Source organism: Pyxicephalus adspersus, chromosome 12 (assembly GCF_032062135.1).
Source record: "Pyxicephalus adspersus chromosome 12, UCB_Pads_2.0, whole genome shotgun sequence".
Taxonomy (NCBI): Eukaryota; Metazoa; Chordata; class Amphibia; order Anura; family Pyxicephalidae; genus Pyxicephalus; species Pyxicephalus adspersus.
Window position 1 is genome coordinate 26,224,822 of NC_092869.1, and position 25,488 is coordinate 26,250,309.

The following is a 25,488-nucleotide window of genomic DNA, read 5'->3' on the forward strand; positions in this document are numbered from 1 at the left end:
GCCATGTGGAACTCTGATCTTCCTTCTGTTCCTGTTGCCCACCTATGGTCACCTCCAGCCCTCATCTGCCACCAGCTGTCAGGGTCTCGTGGCTATCCAAAGCATTGCCTTACTGTGACAAGCCTTTGATGCCACACATATCTGGTTGCACCCAGAGCTTTTTGGTATCAATGCAGCCCCTATTCCATTACCTGGGGGTGTTCAAGCCAACATGTTTCTTCAGTTGGAAGATCTCCAAATCTTGGGTTCCTTCCTTGAGACCAATCCTCCATGTCCTCACTAGTTTGTATACGTTTGGCTTGACAAATTCTTTCTAGTTGTGGACCATTGGTGAAAAAAGGTTCCTAAACCAGTTACAATTGGATTTAAAGGAACATTCTCTACAAGACAGAGTTCCTGGCCTTTTGTTTGATTAGAAGGATGTTGATACCTTTGTGAACCTATCCCACCCAAGTCAACCAGATACTGTGATTACGAATGCTGCATTGGACTGTTTTTCCTGGTGCAGCTGGCTTCAAATGGAAGCTTGGAATCCCCAGTTGACTTTGTGAGATAGATGCACCCAGTTTTATGGTTTTCCTCCCTTTTTCTCCTTGCGTATATTGTTTTTGATGTCTGGCCCTTAGGGTTCTAAGAAAGCTTAGTTATTCTTCTTATATTTTAGATGAATCAGTATTAACCTTAGCTTTACTGTGTTGGATGCACTTGTTGGATTGTTTTTCCTTCCATACAATTCCTTTATTATTTTAAAAAAATTAAAGTAATGCGATTCTATTAGGAATATCCTGTATCAGTATAACAGTATACCCGCTGTTTTATTCAAAATGGTGCCAACCTTTCCCGTTATCAACACATGAAGTTTAGGGTTACACAATTTACATAAGGATGCTTCATTTTCTAAAATCGCCCACCTTAATAAATGGTGGTGATGAAACCAATTGGAGCATGGCCTCCAGGTAGTTTTGTCTGCCCATAGACAGCTCCCATAACTATGTTTGGTAGCTACACCTAAAACTAAAATCCATAAAATGTCATGGACAGGAAAGCTTCTGCCTACTGAAGTAGAAGGTAGTATCACCTGTAATAAACTTCTGAGTCTCGGCTTACCTCCTTCGATTCCACAGTGATGCAACAGAAATCCCTGGGTTGCTTTAAGTAGCAAAGTGACATATCCATCATCACATGGACTGCAGAAAGAAAATGTACAATGAGACATCAGACTTTCATATACAGATGTATTACAAAAACTGTGGCACAATAATAAATGTTTTTCTTTAACATATTTTCCTTTAAAATTAGATTTTAGCTAATTGTAAAACCAATAACAGAACAATATGTATTACAGGACTTACTATGAGCAGCTACATATCAATAATCGATCTGTTCGTTGTAGTGCACAAATAATTAAAGTAAAACGTCAATAGGATTTTTCTAAGTCTAATTCACCCTACATTTATAACTAGAAGATCTGCAACAACTCGTTTCACTGTTTACTCATCTTGTGTGGAAGGTTGTTACCGTGTGTCTCCCACTGTTTCACCTCAGCATGTCACGGCTGATTATTCTAACAGGAGAAAGCAGTTCACTTCACAAGGATAAGTGGGAAATTTTCATGCTCCATTTCAGCAAGAGTCATTCTGTCAGTCAGTATCATGAACACAGACATGGAGTTTTAAATGTGGTAGGCAATCGTGAATGACAAATTGTATATTAGCTGCTCTCATTAAATAAAAACTGGTAAAGTAAAATATATGATATTTTAAATGTGTAAATGTTCGTGTCTAATAAAATGTAAAAAGCCAGCACTCAAACTGACCGGTTTCATATGGAGTTGGCCTTTTGCAAAGTATAGTAATACAGATTAACAGAGAGCACCAACGCATGGTAGCTGTACAGTTTTTTTTTTTTTTGGACAAACACAGCTAGGAAAGGCATAGGCCAGCCCAACAACTAATTAAATGCAAACCAGTATTAGGAGAATGCATAACCTGCCACTGCTGGACACTAATTTCAAAAGGACAGCCCTGGATTTCCCTCAAAGGACCCAACATGCATACTAACCAAACCCTACAGACAACCATGTCCTACCATTGGGACTTATTCCTAGATAAGACTGTTTACTTTTGTGTTTTAAATAAAGTCTAGGATATTTCATGCCATATTTTTCTGCAAAAGAAACAAAGTCACTTACCCAGCTGAACAGTGCTGCTCACTCTCTGGTGTACACAAGCGCTCAGGATGGACTGGTCATACAGCCTCCTTGCATGAATATCTTTTACCATATCCCAGACATTATGTAGAGGCCTCCTAATGACTCCAGCCCCAATAAAGCCATGTTTTGTGGGAGATGAGAAGGCCTTGTAATATACTAATACATCCTTTTCTGTTGTCCGGTATCTGAAAACGAATCAGCACAGCAATAAATAACTGTTAATATTTTTTATATTGTCAAAAACACATTCAACTATGATGTGTTCCTAACTGCTAAATTAAACAAAATAAACAGAAATGAGTAATAACATCTTGCCTTCTTGTTCCTTTTATTGTGGATATACAAATACAGTAGTGATAAAGATACACTCACAGACTTCCAAACATTACTTTGAAAGTTTAACCAACCTTTTAATTTGAGACAAGGCCGAATCCCTAAATACTTGGACTGAAACACAATCAGAGGAGTTACCTCTGCAGCTGGGACTTTTAAGGCCAATAAATGTAAATTACAAAAGTTTAAATCAAAACCAAAAGTATAAATCAAAACCAAAACTTTAACATAATTAAAAAACATTAAAACTTTAAAAACGTAAAGCAAACATTATCAAAAATTCCTGTCTGGGTTGCCTGGACAAAAACGTAACCCTGTTGGTTTGACACATTTCGTGGAATACATCCACTTCTTCAGGAACAGAAAACAGAAGAACATCTGATTATTGCAGCACATAGACCCCACCTATCAGAGCGTATATAAACAATTGGCGATTTGAATAGAAATGCCAATGAATAAGATTCTAAAGAAGATAGTCAGTATGGACAACAATGTGGCAAACAATGGAGGCTATTGCTGATTGAAAAATAGCCCTAAAGTTGCTGTCCCCATCTGCTCACACCTGATAGGTGGGTCCTATGTGATCCAATAATCAGATGTTCTTCTCTTTTCTGTTCCTGAACAGGGTTACGTTTTTGTCTAGGCAACCTGGGCAGGAATTTTGATAATATTTGCTTCACATTTTTAAAATTTTAATAATGATGTTTTTTGATGATGTTAAATAAAGTTTTTTTTTCAGAAAAAAAAAGACATACACTACAATCAGGATAACTGCCTATGAATGTGGGATGTTTATGCTGAATGTCTGTGGTTTCACTGCGTTTTCTGCAGATTATGTGATGATTGGAGCAACAGGTTAGGTTGCTTAATCCACAGGGGCAGAAGCTCTATGCATTAGGGTGGCCTCTAGTACTGTAAAGATATCCAGTTGAACTGCAGTAATTTAAATTTTTTTGCTTGTTTGTTTGTAGAAAGAAAACAAATATAACTACAATAGGAAGTGTCTGTTATTGTTTATTTCTGTTTCATTTCAGAGCATTAGATCTAACTGTTGTAATCATAATGCAGAGTGTAATTGAAACAACAGTCCAGAGGGCCTCGGTGTGCCATAACTATTAATCTATTAACCTATTAATCTATTAATCTATTAACAGTTCAAGTCGACAGCCTAAAAAAACCTGCTTTATGATTTGTCCTCATGAAACACCGCACACCATTGATTTTTGTTAATGATTTGTCAAACAAAATAAATAAACTCACCAATATTAAAGTCAGAGTAAAAGCTAAACCGCAATGTATACTAACTACACCCAACTTGTATACAACTTGTAATGCAGACATTATACTGCAATGTCTAGTTATGTTTTTTTGTTTTTTAATTAACCTGAAGTTGAAGTTTTGCCCCAGCAATTGATATTCATTATATTTGTAATGTTGCTGTGAACTCTGAGAATGTATTGCTCCATAGTTTCGGTTCAACTATTGGGGTCAGTGGGCCCCAATTCACAAACTATTAACATGTCCTCAGCCTTGCTAGAGAATCACTTAAGTAGGTGTAATGCTGATGTTATAAAATTTTACATTTTTATATAATCCATTGATTAAACTAATATAGTACAGCATCTTCTTTGCTGTAAGGTGTCTACACATGCAGTACTGTGATGTCTGCAAAATAGTGTACATGTAGGAAGAGCTAAAGAAAAATGTTTAAGAACTTACATCCAACCTGCTGCTGCCTTGCCATTAAACAGGTTCTTTACATCATATGAACAAGCAGCCATTACCTAGAAAGAAATATTCCGTAAACAGAAGGAATAATACAAAATAAAATATCATAAAGAAATGGATCAAAATGAATTAACTGGTATATGAAAGCATAATGCTGTAACAGAGACATTCACCAAACATTCTCTGCTTTTCAATCACAGTAACAGATTGTGCATTTTCATTCAAATGTATTCCTTTGTGATCACACTGAGTAAAGTTCCTTCATCTAGTCACAGCACAACCCCAGAATAAGCAAGTAAGTGGCAATTTGAAAAGTACAGAAACTAATAAAAGTAAAGGCAGTTTTACTGCCTTAAAGTAAACCTGAATTGACAAAATACATAGACTGCTTTCATCAATCTTTCCTTTAAGAAATATTGGTTGCATAGCTTTATGTAAACAGAGAGGCCTCAAAGTTGTTTTTTTTAAATCACTACCGTAAAACGGACTACATTAATTGAATGTTTGTTTTACATCAGTGGCTAAGAAAGATTGGCAGCAGGCATTTTCAGAAGGATGTTATGGATACGGATCCCATGTTGCAGGTGTATTTTATAACTTCTGGCATCTGAGCACTTTTGTCAGCAGGTAGATTACACTCTTCTTTCTGTGTGCATCGTGTTATATATCTGCATCTATATCTATCACCTTGGGAAGATTGAAACCAAGAAGCAGGCCACAGAAAAAAGTTGTGAAATGAAGGCTCTAACCCATGATGGGTATATGGTATATGTTACATGCTATATTCAACTCCCAAAGCTAATTCTATCTGCCACATACTAGCTTAACTCGAAAATGTCATCCATGTACAGAAAAAAAATATGACTTTGAAGAGCTGGGATTAAGAAAGTCAGATGGCATAATATCATATTAAGTACTGTATACAGAACTCACCTCTGCCATCGCACTGACTTGAACCTGGGTGGCAAGATCCTGATACAATACCGGTGTAGACTGCAGACGAGCACAGAATGTTGGTAAAGCTTCAGTGGCTGGTGTTTTATCAGGAGGTGGTTGGTTTGTATTTGGCTCTAAAAAGAAAGATGATGTGGTTTACAAATGCAGAGCCTGTTTATGGATTTTTAAAAAAAAACAGAAGTTTTTTTTTTCATTCTTTTTGCTAATAATATCTTTGAGCATTCACCTAATAGTGTTTTCACAATGTTTCTACATCCCTTGTCTACCCCAGTGGATTTCCTTGTTTGTTCAGCTGTTGGAATGTTAATTTACACTAGTGGGTGCCCCAATGCACTACAACAAATAAGTATCCTTCTGCATTTTGACAGCGTGTTTGTCTTTCAGGTGTCCCAGACATCCCTAGAACATGACTGCAATCTATTCATTTGAGGGTAGAAGTTAATGCCAATAACATGAAATGACAGTGCTGCTAGCATTGGATTTCTCCAGAGCATGCTGGGGGGTTGGGGGTGAGCCTTGATCATTCTGCATCATTCTAGCAACATGACGTCACTCTGGGGGAAGTTTCTTCCCCTTTGAGTGACACACGACTCCCCATGCATGCGCACCTTTAGTGGTCCTGTCATGTTACACATGCATGGTTTGCCTTTCATTATGTGTGTCCCTTCTCTCTTCCCCTAGCTTCTGCTTAGTCTCTTGTCTCCTCCCCTCTTCTTCATTCTGTCATCCACTCTCATCTCAGTTGCATGCTACTGTTAGCTACCACAGCATGATTTTTTGACCTATCCATCTGTTCATCGGTGTATGATCTGCACAGTTTGGAATAAACTTCTTCAAGATCTACAAGGTGTCCTTTGGATTGAGTCACTGTCAGCCAATTCACCTAAGACTGCAGTTATAGCCATCTCATCACAACTCTAAGTTATCGAGATCACACTGTAGGGTTTAGTCTGAAGAGGCAGAACAGGTCCGCAAGCTAGTAAAGGTTGGGGACCACTGCGTAAGGTATCCCCGGCATCTGCCAAATACTGAAATCTCAATTTTGGGAGGACTAACCCTTTACTACTCAATATATCTGATACAGTCTGTATTACTACAGACTACTACTGGATCATCACATAATACCTGTTACTACTGAAATATTATTTATCTTAAGTGATATTTGTGCACAACGTAAGATACCTAACATCACATACCAGAGAATAATGTCTTCTGAGTGGGCAACAAAAGATAAGAGTTCCTCACTGCAGATCTTCCTCTTCCTGATCCCAGTTCAAAGTCCAAGCCAGTAGGTAAAGTCTTTAAAAAGAGAAAAACAGTTTCCAGAACATATTTATTTTCACAGAGAAGTTAGTAATTTATTGATGTAAGGGCCTGGAACAATAGGATTAACCACCCGACCTTGGTAGGGGCTTCAAAAAGTTACAATTATCGATAAACCCGAACTTTTCTCACTGTATGAAAATACAGTGAGAAAAGTTCGGGTTTATCGATCACTTACCTGGTCCCGCTGCGATCGTCCATCCGTCGTGTTCCAGCGTCGGGTGTCCTCTCCGGAAAGAAGAAGCCTACCGGCTTCTTCTCCCTCTGTGCGTGTACGTCCGTGATGACGTCGGCACGTGTGCGGGAAATTCAAACTGAAACTCATTCAAACACATTTTGTATTGGATTGAATACAAACTCCTGTATCCAATCCAATACAAAATAATTAAAAATAAATACAAAGTATGTAATTGGTAAATTCAAACTCTCATTTTGTATTGGATTGGATACAGGAGTTTGTATTCAATCCAATACAAAATGAGAGTTTGAATTTTGTTTTCATTTTGTATTGGAATGAATACAAAGTCCTGTATCCAATCCGATACAAAATAATAGAAAATATATTTATGTGGTTTTGTCTATAGGTATGTGACGGACACTAGGGAGGTGTTTTAGAAAAATATATTACTATACAGTATACCGAATTATCGCATTTTCAGTATTTTTCATTTATTTATGTATTCTTGTTTAAGCTGATTTTTTGTGTCTTTTATTTAATTTTATTAAAAGTAATTTTTTTTTTACATGATTGTGTGTTTCAAACATTTTTTATATTCATGATATCTACTAGAACCCTTGTTCGGACATATTTCTGTAAGTTACAGGTCTACAATTTAAAAAAAAATTTCATGAAAAACAGTGTAACGCTTTTGGAACAGAAATCTAGATCTCAGTGTAACGCCCAGGTGGTTAAGGAATGTGTGGATAATATGGCATCATTTGGCACTAGTTTAGGGGCAGGTTCACACCTACCTCTACATCACATGATTCTGCTCCGAGCCAATCTTAAAGAACCAGCATCTGCATGTGACACCCGGCAGCAATGAGTGCTACTAGTACCACTCACTGCTTCCTCCTATACATCTGTTATGGGACTGCCACAGTGAGATGCTACATGTATATACTGCAACCCCACTGCCAGTGCGAGTTAGCCATCAGACACTTTTGAGATCATTGAGATTTCACAGGAAAAAATGTCCTTAACCTGATTTGTTTTCATTATAACCTAATATAACCTAAAACCTTTTATTAATAATAATAATAATTATAACCTGCATTTTTCCTGCTTTAGGCAGGTTTTGCATTCCCATACTGTTGAATGTCTATCGCAAAATAAAAGCCAGTCAACAAGTGTTTTTTGTTATATCTCCAACAACGTTGTCATATATCAGGAAGTCCCTTAAAAGTAGGCTAAAGCCATGTACACACATCAGATGATTGTCACCTGAAACAAATGGGCATTCTTGTGGAAAATCAAGTGCATGTACAGCTGTCCTTCGATGTCATTTATCAACCCCCCGATTGATGGCAGATTGATAAACGACTGGTCGGGTAGACCACTGTGCTTTTATATGGAAAAGAGCACAGCAGGGTACTGCTTGCTTGTTCCCTCTCCTCTCCAGCGACAGTAATTGACAGCTGTACAGGGCCTAACGCTTTTTAAATACTACACCAGCCAAGGTTAGTATCCTAGAATATTCCAGAGCTCTTACTGAACTCGGACTCAAATTCCACATGAAAAAGATAAAGTATATATTGTAATATATACTAATTACTGTCACACGACCCATCCCTACATCCATCCAAAAGTACAGAAAAGTAAAGTATGCACACAGAACTATTTGTTTAATGTTTATAGTTACAGGAAATATTTCGGCAGCCATCATTCAATATAAAAATCTCCATCAAGAAATATATCTTCTGGTCTGTGACTCACAAAGCATCTTTGCAAAGTTTCTGAGATTAAAATAAACTCACCTTTGACACCTGTAGAGTGCTTTTGTTGCCCTTGGCAGGGGTGGTTGTCATGCCACTGTTATACCCTGATGTTGGTCCTGAAGACAGACTGAGGCTGGAATTGGTAAATAAAGTGCTGGTGCTTACAAGTGTCTTCATTTTGGTATCCTCCTAAAAAATAAAGAATTGTATGTTTATTAACACTTTGTCTTAGCCTTTCTCTCCTTCCCCAGCACCATTCCTACAGTGCCTGTGAAAATAATATATCTAAATATCAATACAAACTATGCCATGGTTAACACTGCCAAAAAACTCAAATCTGCATGTTAAAACAGGGCATACAGAGAAGCCTAAAGCATGTCATGCTTCCCAAACATTGGGCAGATAAAGCAAGTAATTCTGAAATGTATTTGTACAATATTTAATAATAATCTACAATTGGTGCATTTATAAACATTAGCTATATAGAAGAAAATACGTTGTATACCTTTTTCTTTCTATTTGCTTGTTTCTCACATAAACTTTTACATCCTGGTTTAAAATGTACCCCTTAAATTGCAATCTTCCATCCACTAACTGCATTAGGAGTATGCTATGTGGACAGTTGTTATGCAAAATTTTTACAACTATTGAAAATTAAAAACTTAAAGCAGGTTTACAGCCGAAAATAACAGGATAAAAATTATAACTTGATTATGGTGCAATACCTTTAACCTTTAAATTATAGATTCTCTTTGCGGTACTCTTTTTCTGTCAGTAGAAGTGGCATCTTCATTTTGCCCACTTCCTTTAGGCAAAGGTTGGCCTGGATCTGCCCCTTCTTGTGAAAGGAGGATCAGAACTGTAATGAGTTTATGTCTCTGGTACTGTGCCTTCTCTTTCTATTAGCATGCTTCTTGTCATGATGCATATGAACTGATTGCATGATGCATATGAACTGCCTTTTCCTTTTAAACTCCAGCCCTGCTGTACAGGGAATGCAAGAGGCCAATACGATGTCAACTTTAGGTACTTGCTTGCTTACATAAAACATTTAGTGATATGTCAGTGGTTACAGAGTTCTAATAATTGGTGTACCTAGCCATATTTTAGTTTGAAGAAGGCATTTTATATATGCTTACATGTATGTCTCTGTTAACCCCTGTACTATATTTAGTCTGATCTCACATAATAATGTAAAGCTGTGTTTAATAGTCTGACAGACGTGTTCTGCCGTTTTTTTTCCCCATTTTTACCTTTTGCAAAGTGCTCTGAAGGAGGCGTCTTTTCTCCTGCTCTGCCCTCTCGCGTAACTTGTCCCTTGCTCTGGCAATCTCAGTTCTGGCCTCCTCCCTAGCCTTCTGATAATCCTTCAACATTGCTTCAATTTCTGAGGGACACTGAGCAGTACTTTTCTTTGGTTCTTGAATTCTAAAATACAATAAAAACATCATTGATTCTGTATTAACAGTATGTGAATTTTTGTATTTACAGTATGTGAATATTTGTCTGCTGATGCCAGAGGGAAAGTTTGTGGAAAAGTGAAGATATTTTGTGCAATACAAAGAATATTTTACAAAGGCCAAAATTTTAATGATGGCAGCTACTCAGTGTCCTACCTGGTGCTATCCACAACATCTTTTCTCAGCTGCTGCAGGTACTCCCTACGACGACTGGGCAAATCCGAGTCTCTTAGTGATGACAGTGATGTCTGAGAGGCACTCAGGTGTTTCTGGGGACTAAGGCTGCGGCTCCTTCTAAAACACTGCAGTTTTTCTTCTCTTTCCTTGCGTAAATTTTCTATCACTTTCATGTGCCTTGAGGAAAGGTGATGGAACAGGAATATAAAATGTTTTATTTTCTCAAAGTAAAGCGTACATAAACATATCCAGCCCCTATCGGCTCGTTATCTGTGTATAATTACAAGATAGTACCATGGAAGTGTCCAGTATCATGGGTCAAACGTTTGTGGTAGAGAGGAAACTAACATTTTTAAGTAGAGGTCATTATTCTGAGGACCTGCACCTTAAAAAAATAACAATAAAATTCGACATACAGCTTTAGACAATTGTTTATAATGTATAGTATTAAACTGTGCATGTAAATAATCAGCTTCTTGTGTTTCAAGTTGCTTAGCCCCTATTGTAGGTTTAGATAATAATGATTTTCATTAAATAATTTTTGTTAAGCTTCACTTTTGTAAACATTTCTTACCTTTCATATAGCTGTTTCTTTATGGAAACCTGGTCATGACTGTCCATCTTTCCTGTCTGAATTACTCTTAGTAGTGCATCAGTTTCTCCAATCCCATAGCTGAGCTTGGCTTCTGCTAGCTGCACAGTTAGGGGTTGTGGATTCAACTCCAAGTGAACTGCAGACATGACTTCTGCACGCTCCCGCTGCAACCTTTCAATTTCACGACATCGGCTTTCCATCTCTTCCTGAGATTTATAAGTTGGACTCTGTTTCACACTTAGACTGGGATAGCTCATCAGCATCTGTGCGTTTTTTGAGCTACCTTGAACTCCAGACCAGTTGCTGAATTTATTATGAAGTGGCAGATCCTGCAAACTATAATTATATGATTTGTGAGAGTTTGCTGATGAGGGCTCTTGACCTAGAAGAATGTCTGTATTGCATTCACTCTCCACTACAGATAAGCCATCTTCCTGCAGTTGAAAGTCATAGCCACTTACTTGAGAAGGTGATTGTGGGTAGTTTTTATTTTTTGTATAGGAATTCCTTGAAGTTACTGTACTACTGGCAAAGTCATTCTCAGCAACATATTCTTTTCTTGCAGTTATTGTTAGGAACTCTTTTTGCCTGTCCAGCACAGGCTGTGCCATCTGAGAAAGATTTTCAAGGGATTGTGGGTGCTGCCATTGTGGCAAAGCAGCAAATGCGGTTAAGGGTACTTTTTTGGGTTGAATGGATCTAAAATTTCCTTTTCTACCTTCCCTGTCTCCATAACCCGAAATCTCCGAGTTACTACTAAATTGGTTGGTAAACTGAGAACTTTTGTTTTGCAGAATGCAACCTTCACTCTTGTATCTCTGAGGTTTATGTGTTGCTATTCTTCTTTTTGGAGATTCTCTAAGAGAGCTGCAATGCATAACTTCATATTCATTACCCTGACCAAAAGAACAAATGCTTTCACTGTCAGTTTCTGTCTGAGAACTGGTGACCAGTTGATCATAATGTTCTCGCTCTCTCCTTTTCCTATGCCGAGATACTTTCTCAAAGTTGTGTGCAGTGGAATAATTCTCCAGTTCAAAGTTATTGAACAGCTTCTTGCTTGCTTTTAGTGTTAGAATTGGTGAAGAAGCTCTATCAACCATCATGGTGTTTTCTTGACTCACAGTGTGGCATCTCAGTGTTTCACCAACACCTGATAAAGGACAATTTACTACAGCAGGAGAAATATCTTCTACATCTTTATTTGAAGTGACTGAAACAGGAGAACTTCTTGTTGAAGAAAATGGAAAAGATCTAACGCAAACATCTTTTAAGGAATTTAGGAATGGGACAGACGCTCGTACATGTGGTGATTCAGACATCTTGTGCTCTGCAGGTTTAGAAGGCACATCTGCATGCAAGTTTGGAAGGCTTTGTGTCCTAACTTTTGGTGTTTGAACACTACTTTGTTCCCCTGTTAAATCAACATTATGTGGAATATGAGCTGTATCTCCTCCAACTACCTTCACAATAACATTTATCTCTGAGGGGTTAAGAAAACTGTTACTTTCTGTGCCATAGTTCTGTACGCTGTTTATTTTTGATTTATCTGTCTGAACGCATTTATCTTCATACGTTTGAGTGTAAGAGTCTCTGACTGATTTTTTTAGAACTGACTCTGCTGCATCTTTTGGTAACCCAATAACATCAAGAGGGACATTTTCAGGGCGATGTTGGGACAAATTTCCCAACAGTTCTGAAGTTTCCTGCAACAGTTGTGATAAATGCAAAGACATGCTCTGCACATTGGACCAGGTAACTGGCTTCTGATACCTCATTTGCCTTGAAGAGGACACATCTGTGTTACTCCTTTGGTGCTTGGTGCTCCTACGATATCTAGGTTTAGTGCGTATTCTATGTTCATATGATAATCTTTGGTCGTTTTCATTACAAGTCTCGGATTCTGAAGTATAGAGAATCATTATTTCATCAAGCTGAGAACAGTCTTCAAATCTTACTTGTGACTCTGATGTTTCAACAAATTCCATATCATTTTCCATGCGCATAGTAACAGCGTCATCCAACAACTGATCTTGAAATCCATCAAGTGAATTTAAATCAGGCCTGGAATCATTTCCTTCAAAACTGCTTATTGTGCTGGATGCTGGTTTAGCATTTGCATAGGAACTAAGATGTGAATTAAAAGGAGAACTGTGAAAATTAAGTCCTTCATCAACACTAGAGCACCTTAATAATTTATCAGCAGTGGCTTGAAGTTTGCTGCAAGATACATCACTGGCACTGTTAAATGAGTTTCTCCAGCCAGCTCTTGGACTAACTTCCTGCTGCCAGGAGTGAACAAAAGGATTTATGTCACTTGAAGAAAAGTGAAGACCCTCTGCATTTTCTACCAATTCTTCTATTGATGTCTGTGTTTGTTGTGAGGAGTCATGAAATAAATTGCTGTGGAGTGTACGTGGTACTTTCATGGAAACATATGATTTATCAGTGATTTCATCTTTAAAATGTGTGTGCCCAACAGCACATTCTTGGGCATTTGCTGAACAGTTTGATGGCTGGTAGTGATCAGAAAGACAAATATTTATTTTGCATTCTGCTGCACTATGTTGCAAGAGATCCATGGAGTTTATATTTCTGTGGTCTTGTCTATCAACTGTAGTCTTAGTGCTGGAATCTAGACTTTGTGAGGAAGATTCAGATCTTAGGCTGGAGGTTGATCCATCAGGTGGGACCTCTAGGGATTCTGGTAATTGTGACTCAGCATGAGACATGGAGGTTGGTACACATTCACGCAGGGTATGGGTAGAGCAATGAGCTTTGTTTGACATAGTGCAATGTGAAGGGTCAGTTTTGTGAAAAGCGTTGTGGGAAAAGTCACCAAGGACATCCGTATTATTACCTCCACACATTTCTGATATACCTTCATTTAATACTGGCAAACTATCCAGGGATCCCATTTTAAGGTTTGTCAGACCACTTGAGACTAACGAACTAGATGTTTTTGTACTATGTTCTTCTGGGGAAATCTCAGGAAATCTATCTGGATGACATTCTCCACAGTCTGCACTAGTAACAGAAATATTGTTTTCAGCTTCTTCATTTTTTTTGGTTATGTAATTCATTTGTAAAGAAGGATCCGTTTTTTCTATTGCATGACCTGATATGACACTGACTCCACAGGAGTCAATAAATTCTGTAGCTTGTGATGTGCTTTTGTTCATTAGTGAACTTAACTTGTAATTAGGATTATGCTCCCATTTATTTGTGGTGGAAATAAATGTTACACATTTATCATCAAAGCCATAGTCCACATTTGTTTTTTCCATTGCTTCAGTTTCTTTACAGGGTCTGAAACTGGATGGCTGACAGCTTAAAAATATTTCAGTCTGCTTGTTCAATCCTGGGCTTTGAGCAAGCTCATATTGACATTTTTTGGTATCATTCTGCCTATCTTTCTGCATTTCATTTGGCTCTTGATTGCATCGATATTGACATTTAAAAGTATCATTCTGGATACCAAAAAGCACTTCATTTGGTTCTTGACTGGCTTCATAAGGGTTACTGGAGGACACCGCAGCTGGCAAAGTGCAGGCATTTGAAGAATAGGTTACACAAGGGTAAAAAGACTCAGATTGGTAAGTAGGATTTTGTGGAAATATTGCTCCAGTTTTGTCTTCAAACTCATCCTTTGCTAGAGGGATTTCACTTTCTTGTATGATCTTACATTTACTTGGAAAGGTCTGTTGCATTACCAGGTTTACCTTTTGGGCATGGACACTGAAATTTTGTTCTTTTGTTTGGTAAATTTCCCTTCCTAGTTCATGGAATATTTGTTCACTTTTCCCTCCATTTTCCTGAGGACTTCCCTGTATGTTAGTATCCCTGAAAGAAGAATTGTTGTCATGAACTTCTGCAAAAGAATGAACAACAGAGCGAGAGAAGTGTGGTAGCTTATCTTTTTTATTAACTGCAGAATCTTCCTGTATATCTTCATTCACACCAACACAGGTTCCTGTTCCATGTGGATTATTACATTCCAATTTCCCATTTTTAGGTTTAAAACTCATTTTTCCTTCTTTAGGTTTCAGAATCCTGGAAGTCTTTGATGTATTATTTTCACCACTGACATCTACCATGTTTTTCAAGCCAGGTAAGCACTTCAAGCCAAAATGAGGCTGTATTGATTTAGAATTGTTATGTAAAGATTGTGCACTTTCATAAGCAGTATTTACAGGTTTAGTTTTAATAGATTTTGGTTCAGAAACATGTTTACCCTGCATTATTGCTTCATAATATGGAAGTCTTGGATATGCAATTCCAGTATCTTGTGTTGAGAACTGGTCAACACAATAACGATGCTCTTGCAAGTTTTTTGTATTCCAACATGAAGTGTCAGCAGAATTAAAGTCCTTATTATCATCAGTAACAGTGTCTACCATTTGTGTTTGGAAACATCTCCCTGAAGTGGTGGAATCCTGAGTGGTTGTCACATGATTGTCATGTTTATCCTTTGAAGCACCTTTGTCATAATGTGTACTACTATTACATTTCTCAGACATGTCATGCTTTATTATCACCTGCTCATTAGATGGTGATAAATCTTCTGGTTTTCCCCTTGAAGCACATTCTTTACCATTATTTTTATTATCATTAATTTTCTTTATATGTTCATGGTCTTCCTTCTCCTGTTTACTATGTGCAAATAAACCTTCAGTTTCAGATGTCAAAGTTTCTTTTGTTATTTCCTTCAGCGACTGAAGATTCTGACCAGCAATATCATTCCATGAAATTTCAGCATCTTCACCATTGCTTTTATTGCAGAACAGAGGATATGCATCAGGTGACTTGAACCCTGAGATTTTTTGTTTGTCATTATTGGAGCTATTAAACAATTGTGAAGTTTGTGCTTCTTTGTGGACTGGTTGTGCTGAAAGGGATATTTTGTCAGACTGTTCAGATTGTGTATCAATTTTACAATTTAGCAGCTCACTAATATTGTGTGTGTTTAAAGGTTTTGATTCTAACCCATGCACTTTCTGGGAGTCTGCAGATAAAAACAGTGAATCCTGAATTCTCCCTTCCCCTATCCCTTTTTCTTTCCAGGGCTGTGTTTGAATCAATGACTCAGTAGATAAACTGCAAGTTTTAACACATTGCTCATTAATGAGAACAGACTGTGGTCCTGCATTATCTTCACACATACTTGACAAATCACCCTGTTTATTACTATTGATGTCAAGAGCTGGATGATAAATATGACAAATATTGTCAGAAAGTGCAGTCAACTGAAATGTTTCTGAACAATATGACAGGATATGTACTTTTTGGTTACTATTACAACCATTTTCTCTGTTTTTTTGTGTAGGGCTGTTGTACTCAGAGATATTTCCAATGGGTGATGTACTTGACTTTTGTAGCAAGTGCTCAATAGAAGAAAGGCCAGCAAGGTTTGTTACTGAAGAACTACTGGTGACTTCCATATCAGTCTCGGTTGATGAGCAGGAGAGTGTCCTGTACTTATAAGCAGACTCATTCTCATTTCTAGTTGAAGAAGCATCTTTGCCAAGGCTTTTATTATGTTGGTGTTGGTTTTCATATGTTAACAACTGTATTTCATTTATGTCTTTCTCCTTCTCAGATGTGGTAATATCAGCATTATCAGCTACTACAGTTTGGCCAAGTCTATCAATATTCAGTCTTTGAAGGGGGTCAGCTGCTTTATTGGTATAGACATTATATTTATCAACCAAATGTTGTTTTTCTAGATTGTAATCTTTGTTGCCATTTAGATCTAGTGTTGAATTGTAAGATGTCATTTGTGATACCAAATTAGTGGTCGAAAAGTCATTATTATTTTGTTCACCCTCTGCTTGGAGCACATTTGTAATCCCAGTTACCGGTTTTTGTTTTTTTCCACTTTCTAAATTTTTAGATTTAAACCTGTTATGCTCTGAACAAATTTCACTGAGATTTTGAGGTTGGTTGTTCAGGTAGTCAGTCTGTACACAAGTAGTAGCATTAGTATGATCATCCATTTCACCATCCTTCTGAGCTGAATGAAAAACAAACATATCTCTACATCTGCATATTTCATCAGAATCAAAACTGTCAGACAGAGTCTCATTAGAGATAAGTTGTGATTGGGTATTTTGCCTCATATCCTGGTTTGAATTGTTTAACAACCCTGTGCTTGCAGACTTACTTATATTTAGTGATGTAGAGAGATTTTCATCACACTCTGCCTGTTCTCGTTCTTCATTATTTTCTTGTTTGTGGCTTGCTTTTATTTTTACCTTCTTTGGTTCTTCAGATTCCTTGTGGTTATCTTTTAAATACTGACTGCATGTTTCCACAGAAATTCGGAAATCCCTGTAAACATTTTTCATAGTATCTTTATTGCTGACTTCATCTGTTGATGGTTCCATCAATGGTTGTGGGATTTTATTTGCACCATCTTTGACAAAACCAGAGGCCTCCAAATCTACATTCTTTTTTTCTATGTCTAAAAAACATTTCTGAGTGTCATTCTCACCTTCCGTGATATCGTTCAATAAATCAGAATGATCTTTTGATGTACTGAATTCATCTAAAAGTGTATCAGAATAATCACTGTTAATTTTAATAAATTCATCATCAGGCCTCTGGTTTTCAAAACATTTTACTTTCATTGGACTATTGTATGGAAGATTTTCCTCAACATTACATATATTTAGGTTATTGCAGAGTGGTTCTGGACCTTGACAGTACTGCGCATTTAATTCTTCCTGTATGTCAGGAGATGCCATAGAGTTGCTATAAATAACATCATTTTTAATAGATTCTTTCTTTCCTTCATCTTGTGTGAAGTCTGAATCTGTTTTAGCCACTCCATTCTCAAAACACGAAATGTCTTGATCTAGAGCATTCAAAGTAGGTTCTACAACACCCTTTTCACTTGGTATTATTTCAGGAAAAGTGTATTCACTATTAAGAACAGGTGGACTATGATAAATTTGATAAGATTTTACATTAGGAACATTCAAAGGTTTTGTGGAGGTATCCCTGTTTCTCATTGATGCATCTTCATTTATCCTCAAATAAAATGAAGCACTTCTTTCTATAGCTGTATTCTCTCCAGTTCTGGAGATATCTACATTCGGATGGTCATCATCATTCATATTTAAAGATCTAGGACTCTGAAGCTTCCAGAAGATTTCTGCTGGCAGTTCTTCCGATGAGTCCGCATCTGGTACTTCATCAGCATCAGCCAAACTGTCGAGAGAAAAACTTTTTGAGAATCCAGTGGTCACTGACCCAGTTGTAACTAAAGGAAATGAGTTGTGATCGTCTGTTAAACTTTTAGAAGTGCTAGAATTGGTACCAATCGTTTTGTATCTGTTATATCTTCGTTTATTGTGTCTATCCTTTTTGTTTTCCCTTTCCACCAAGGAGTCCTGGGATATTTGGCTGTCTTCACTGTCTGAATCCCTCCTGCTGTTTTTCTTTTTCTCTTCTTCCTGCTTTAGCTGTTCATTTAAGGCACTGGCGTATGCAGAAGACAGAGAGTCTACAGAATAAAAGCTTTCACTATCAGAGGAGTCATTATTATCATCCTCTTTCCAGTGTTCTATTCTTGGCTTATTAGATCTCAAAAGTCCCCTATTGAGTCTTTCTGTGCTCATCCAACTTTTATCAGTTGCGTTGTGATCTTCACAATGGTTGTTAAGCTTTGAAATGTTGTCAACGGAAGATGATATCTTATTAGTCCCATGAACTGGTTTTGTTTTGGTATTTGACGTTGATATTGTTGTGTTTTTCCTTACTGCTTTCACTGTAACTGCTTCTTTAGGAGGGATTTTTCCTTGACCGGGTGGTCTTTGAGTATTCTTGACATATTTTTCTGCTGGAGGTTTTATGCTATCACTTCTTGCTGTTAGATTGCTCTTCTCCAACACCGTGTTCTTTCTAGTTATCCCAACACTGGGTTGTGGATGACTTTTTGCTGCTTTTAATTTTGTATCCTTGGTTCCTGTGTTTAGAGGAACCCGTACATTTCTTTTCTTTGGTGGCTGAGTAGGGCAGCTGGAAAGTCCTTTTGATTTACCACCAGCTTTATCCATTTTTTGCCGTTTTTTGCTCATCTGTGAATCACTTGGAAAAAGTGAATTTCTTTGACTGATAAGCAAATTAATGATTTTTTTTGCCTTTTCTGCTTGTGAAGTTGAAGATTCTACAATGGATACTTCACTATCAACTTCATCACAATTGCTACAAGTTGATGAGGTTTTAGGAAGACAATCTATAGATACAGCTCGTAGAGGCTTTTTGCTTTCACAGGGAAAGGATTTTTGTACCAACTCACTTTTACATTTTCTTTTCAAGAGAGAGCTAAGGGAAAGAAAACATACAATAAATTTTTTTTAATTTAAAAACAGGACAACATGTATTCCAGACCCAAAATAAAATGTTTTTTTTTTGTTTTTTTTTAGGGGGGGAGGGGATCTGAAATATTATGATTGTAAATATATTTTTTAACAGTAGTATATAATAAAATATTGCACCAATGGCATTAGAGTTTTCTTTGACTTTAGAAGTGTTGATTTGTGTTCTGTTCATGTAGACTGAATTGGTTCCAAATGTTCTTGGGTCCCATTTCAATAAATGGGTATATATGTATTTATTTACACAATTTGCTATCCTCCTATAACTATAGTATGGCAACATTTAGAATCAAGATACTGGTCTGACCAATCTTTGATCAAATGAAGCAGACTTTGTTTTGCGAATGCGTCATTTTTCTGGTTTGCATTAGATTGGTTTATATTAGATGTTACTATCATATTGTTTTTTACATGGTTTTGTGTTATCTTGCAAATGTGTTTGTAATAAATATTTTTAATGTAGTATCCTATTAAAGTTATGCTTTAACGGATTTTAGTTGTGGTATATAAAAAAAACAAAAAAAAAAAACAAAACATTTTTTGCAATATCTATTTATATATTGATTTGTTGGGGTGAAAACCACACCAAATGTATTTAACTTTCTCAGGCACTAAGCGTTTTTTTTAACAGTAATTTTACCCACAGTCCTCACATACTCCTACTAATCATTTCATTTAAAACGCACCCTGTAGTTGTTATATATGTTAAAAGAATCTTCCTAGAAATGTTCTGTTAACCATTTGCACTGAGAATCATATCACTATGACCTTTTAAATAAAAGAAAAAAAAAACTATTAAAATCAAAACTATAACACTAAAGATTTTCCTGAAACCAAATTTACAATTTCCACTTTGCTTAAAAGCTGTAGCAATTTTTAGTTTAGCATAAAGTTTTCCCATTAAGTTTGTAACTAAAGTTTATATTACCAAAACTAGATTAGTAAACAATGCTGGCAATACACTCATGGGAAATATCAAGCTATATGAGGGAAGTTTTTACCTGTAAGTAGGAAGTGTCTGTAAAGTCCAAGACAATGAGCGTCTTCTATAGTATGATATTATAGAAGGTGATGACCTAGTTCTTTCCGGGGATGTGGAATGTACTGCAGGGTCTTGAAGTTTAGGTACATGAAGATAAGTTGGTTTCAGTGCATTGTCATTAATCCAGCATGCAGCCTCAAGTTGCTGGAGGGTTTTCTTTGCTTCCAAGAGTTTTTGCTTTTTTACAATCCTTTCCAGCTGCAATTTGACTCTTTTTCTTCTGATATTTCGCTCAGCCCTTCGAAAGGAGCATTTGCGCAACAGTTCCAGCTGCAACAATTGCTTTCTGTCAAGTTCTTCTGGGGATGGCTGGATTTCAGTTTGCACACAGTTCTGTATTTCAACCTCCGCATATGTTTTAGCTTCAGTTTGAGCTGCAGACTCCTTTCTTTGTTGACAGACTGCAGTTAGCCGCTGATTTTCTTTCACAAGCCACTGTTGGTCTGCAATCACATAAAAACATAGTCCAATAAAGAATATAAAAACCATTCACAAACAAACAAAATCAAGCTGCAATGTCTCATTGTCTAAAATCAAACAAGCTAATAATTTATAAACAAAATAGCAAATACAGATGTACATATATAGTAGATATGGTGTGGTCATAAAACATTTTTTTGTCAAAAACCAAAAGTTGCTGTAGATGGCTGGATGGATTCCTTTAATGTTGATTTAGGATAAAGGTTTCTTGCAAGCTTTCAAAATGAAAGACTAACTACGTAATGAAAAAACTAACTAAATGAATGATTTCTTAGTTGTTTCTAGGCACATTATAGTGATTGTTTTCAAAATGTAGTTTACATTGTATACATGTGACATGAAAAGGAAACATTGCTATCCAATTGTCCCAATGTCTTTTTTTGCTTTTAAGTTCTATTTGTGTCACTTAGGTTGGGGAAGATACACTTTCAGCTGTGAACCTGGGTGATCCATTCCAGGTTTGCTGTGTCACCCAGCTTCACTGATGAAAGTGTATCCTCTCCAACCTTGGAGAGCTTTAATAAATCAGGCCCATTACCTCATGGATGTTTCTGGTGTGCATAGATGAAATATAATAATAATTTTCTTACTTTCCTGTATCTGCTGATTAAGCAGAATCTGCTCCTGTTCCAATTCCTTCTCTCCCTTCACCTGTGCAACCCGGATCTGCCGTTTTAGATCTTTCACATATTTCTGCTGTTCTTCCACTTGCTGTTGATAAGAAGATTCCAGATCTTTTATCTGCTGCTGATATTTCTCAGAAAGAGTCTCTGTACTGGCACTAAAATAAGAGAAAGACATTAGAACGTTTCTTGCTGCACGCCAGCTCTGTTTGGATAAATCATGGTTAATTCCAAGCCCAGAACATACTTCACCAAAAAAAGTATTTATTTATTTCCACCTTTGAAAAATATATTTAAAATATTAATTCCATCACTGTTAGGACATCCTATCATTCAGTTATGCAAAAGGGAGTAACGCACAGCCTCCACAATGGGACATAGATGCCCTTCCCTTGCCACTTAGTGGTTACCACCAAGTACCAACTTACGTACATTGTATATGTCATTATCAGTCACCAAGCACATATCCCCACATTTTAATGTCAGTTGCCACATTCTATTTGCTTTCCTGGAACAATGTTCCTTTTCATCCTTGTATGTTTTGACACCTCATCTATAGTTACTGCTATGCAGCAAGCTGAGGATTACACATTGTAAGTAAATGAAGGAATTATACTGACTCAACACCAACTGCACAGTTTTTAAGGTTAGAGACCGCACTACTTGCGATTGATTTCATTTGTCGCCATGCCTAGAAATTGCCTTAATGATCCAGACAGTTTCTGTTACGTGTGTGGTTCATTCATGACAAAAACACAACGTCACCACATTACCACAGAACTTAAAAGATACACAAATATTATTTTGGTAAATAATGTACGTAATTTGGTACTTGGTGGTAACCACTAAGTGGCAAGGGAAGGGCATCTATATCCCATTGTGGAGGCTGTGCGTTACTCCCTTTTGCATAAGTGAATGATAGGATGTCCTAACAGTGATGGAATTATTATTTTAAATATATTTTTCAAAGGTGGAAATAAATAAAGACCAATGTCCACTTGGTGACCATTCAATACAAAATAGCTGTATTGAGTCCAATACAAAGAACTCTTTATATAATATATATATATATATATATATATATATATATATAATTATACATGCTTCTGTACAGTTATAATATATGCTTCACTATTTTTTTTTAAACAGATTTTGTGTTTTGTTTTTTTTTGTTTTTTTAAAGTTTATTATTAAATTTATTAAATATAGGACATATTTCTGTGAGTTATGCTCAAGAATTAAAGCCTACAATTCAAAAAATGTAACGCTTTTTGCATGGAAATACGGACAAAATTAGAACGCTAGGGGGGGTTAAAACCAATATTCATGCAGTCACTTTTGTGAGCAAAACAAAAAACATTTACTGGTATTCTAGTTAAACTCTGAACCTTGTGAGTAGTGCTATCTGCCAAGCTAATAAAATAAAACGGTGCCTGTTGAAGTACTTAACTATCTTAAGTACAAACATGGAGAGTACAGTGTGTAAAGGTGCGTACACACTTCCAATTTTTATCGTTCCAATCGAACGACGAACGATCGATTGGGCAAAAAATCGTTCGTAAAAAAGTAACCAACGACGCCGACGAACGAGGAAAGTCGCTGGAAACGAACGACCGGACCAGCGGATCGGATTGGACGACGATCGTTGAACATCGTTCGTGTGTACGGTCGTTCGTTGATCGTCCATGTTCAGAGCATGCGTGATGAACGAACGTCCGTCACTTTCCTGTCGTGCACATAGTTCCTCTATCGCTCAAACGATCGTATCTATTGTGTGTACAATATCTACGAACGATCGTGTCGTTACCTCTATGTGCAGGGTCGGTGCTATACGATCGTTCGTAGATATCGTGCAGGATCGTTCGTCGTTCATTTTCCGACGATAATAATTGGAAGTGTGTACGTAGCTTAAGTACAGACACAACTCCTGAAGGTAATAAGACATCATGACATCAGTCATAGATGCACCTTTTTCATTGGCATTATATAAAAAAAAAAATCTGTCCAGTATAGTAAGAGCACTTTCCTGCTATGAATACAGCCGTACAATATTAGCGATGATGTATTTTAATTTGAAGCCATAAACATAAGATCTGAAGAGAAAAGCACACTATGCTTTTTCCTAAAACTAAAAATGGACAGTTATTCTATACACGAACATACCTTTACCTAACGGATAACCTAGCACTTACCTTCCTCTAACACCTAACATAGGCTTTATCAATAACCATTAAAAATAATCCCTAACCCTACCTCATGTTATGTGTCAGTGGTATGGACCAGGACAAACGCAACACACTGAAAGTTTGGGTACAATTTCTTGCAGTTCTCTTAGGAGACCTTTAACACTTAACCATTAGAAATTATAGCAACAGTGATGGTTTAGTACATCACCTTTTTAGGCATATTTCAGGTAAATACTTTTAGACCAAACATTTTTAAATGATCAATTTTTAGCCCAATAAACATGCAGCTGATATTACTTGTTTCCCTGACTGTGATATAAATTAAATTACTTTTACATACAATCTAATCTGTATAGAAACATAAAACATTACAAAACGTATGTAAGGACATCCTGAGGTTACGAAAGGCCGTAAAATACGAAAGGTCTCGAGAAAAGTATTTAACATTAAACATAATGTATTGCGTGTGAGTTGTATCATTAGTGTAAGTGACAAAAATATTTCTGTTTTCTAATAATAAAATATATAAATACCTATTACTAACATCAGTACATCAGAAAACAGTGTCTAATCTACCGGATCCATTATAAATTCAAACACAACAATACAATTTGTTTGTAATTTTAGAGAACACCTTTCAGAGGACAATAACGCTGCATTATAATAAACAAAGAAAGAATACATAGATCTTACCATTTTCTGTATTAGTCAAGCTCCATGTTTGCAGAGGAAAAAAAATCAAAATGCAATTGTTTACTTCTCTGCTTTGGAAGAAAAATCCCATAGTGTTTTATACAGAGATAGACATCTACATCCAAACATATTTCCAGCCAGGACACACTGTCATTCCATGCTGCACTCCTCCTGAAGAGAACCGCCCAGGCTGGTGCAGGGGTTTGGCTGGACACCCTCTACTCTACAGCATAATGCAGCTTTCTGTTACTATAGTAGCTCGGTATTCAGGAACAAGGGAATGAGCTGACGGGATTCTTAGTAATCTTTTACTAATTGCAATGGCAGCTTGACATTACAGTCATTATCTGGTGATAAAAATAGGCAGATAAAGCACATTGTTCTCAGCTTCTACTATTACAAATGAAACCTTATTCACAGCAGATTACACTGCAGCTCAGCAAGAAGCTGATCACTGTAACAATGCTGTGTGATGCTAGCTAACAGCAGATTTTTCATTTAGAGGAAATGTGAAATGTAATGTTAGTGTGCCAGTACAGATTATTACTGCAGTGTTTACCTAGAGGAGAAAATTGCTAAAACCAGTCTGTTTATTTTTCACTGTCTGTATTTTATTAGGAAGATGTCTTCTTTCTCTATTCTGGGAGTGCAACAGTAGCATTTGCAAGTTCAACACTCTCCATACAGTGTAATGTATGAGTCAAAGGTGCTCTCCATGCAGGTGAAACAAGCCATCCTTAAGCTGCAAAAACATAAAAAACCCATCCGAGAAAATGCTACAATATTAGGAGTGGCAAAATCAACGGTTTGGTACATCATGAGAAAGAAACAAAGCATTGGTGAACTCAGCAACGCAAAAAGACCTGGACGTCAATGGAAGACAACAGTGGTGAAAAATGGAAATTTCTTGAATGGCCAAGTCAGTCACCTGATCTGAACCCAATTGAGCATGCATTTCACTTGTTGAAGACTAAACTTCGGACAGAAAGGCCCACAAACAAACACCAACTGAATGCCACTGCGGTAAAGGCCTGGCAGACCATTAAAAAGGAGGAAAACCAACATCTGGTGATGTCCACGAGTTCAAGACTACAGGCTGTCATTGCCAGCAAAGGGTTTTTAACCAATATTAGAAATGAACATTTTATTTTCAGCTTTTTAATTTGTCCAATTACTTTTGAGCCCCTGAAATGACGTTATTGTGTTAAAAAAAGGCTTTAGTTCCCCATTTTTTATGAAATCTTTTGTTCTACCCACTGAATTAAAGCTGGTATCCGTCTTCAGCTGCCATCTTCTTCAGTCTCCTCCCGGGTTCTTCTTCATACGTCACCCGATCTCGCACTGTGCAGGATCGGGTGAC

The 25,488-nt window shown here is 36.9% G+C and overlaps 1 protein-coding gene across 1 annotated transcript in view; it reads right to left on the reverse strand.

The window, feature by feature from the left end:
- STARD9 (StAR related lipid transfer domain containing 9) overlaps window positions 1–25,488 on the reverse strand; it is an 88,864-nt gene that overhangs the window by 4,413 nt on the left and 58,963 nt on the right. The window contains exons 21-31 of the mRNA XM_072427961.1: window positions 21,217–21,407; window positions 20,106–20,589; window positions 10,703–19,051; window positions 10,108–10,305; window positions 9,745–9,919; window positions 8,531–8,680; window positions 6,427–6,529; window positions 5,207–5,343; window positions 4,265–4,329; window positions 2,192–2,397; window positions 1,108–1,187 (exon numbers count right to left, since the gene is read on the reverse strand). Coding sequence (XP_072284062.1) covers window positions 1,108–1,187; window positions 2,192–2,397; window positions 4,265–4,329; window positions 5,207–5,343; window positions 6,427–6,529; window positions 8,531–8,680; window positions 9,745–9,919; window positions 10,108–10,305; window positions 10,703–19,051; window positions 20,106–20,589; window positions 21,217–21,407 — 10,138 coding nt within the window. The remainder of the gene's footprint in view (window positions 1–1,107; window positions 1,188–2,191; window positions 2,398–4,264; window positions 4,330–5,206; window positions 5,344–6,426; window positions 6,530–8,530; window positions 8,681–9,744; window positions 9,920–10,107; window positions 10,306–10,702; window positions 19,052–20,105; window positions 20,590–21,216; window positions 21,408–25,488) is intronic.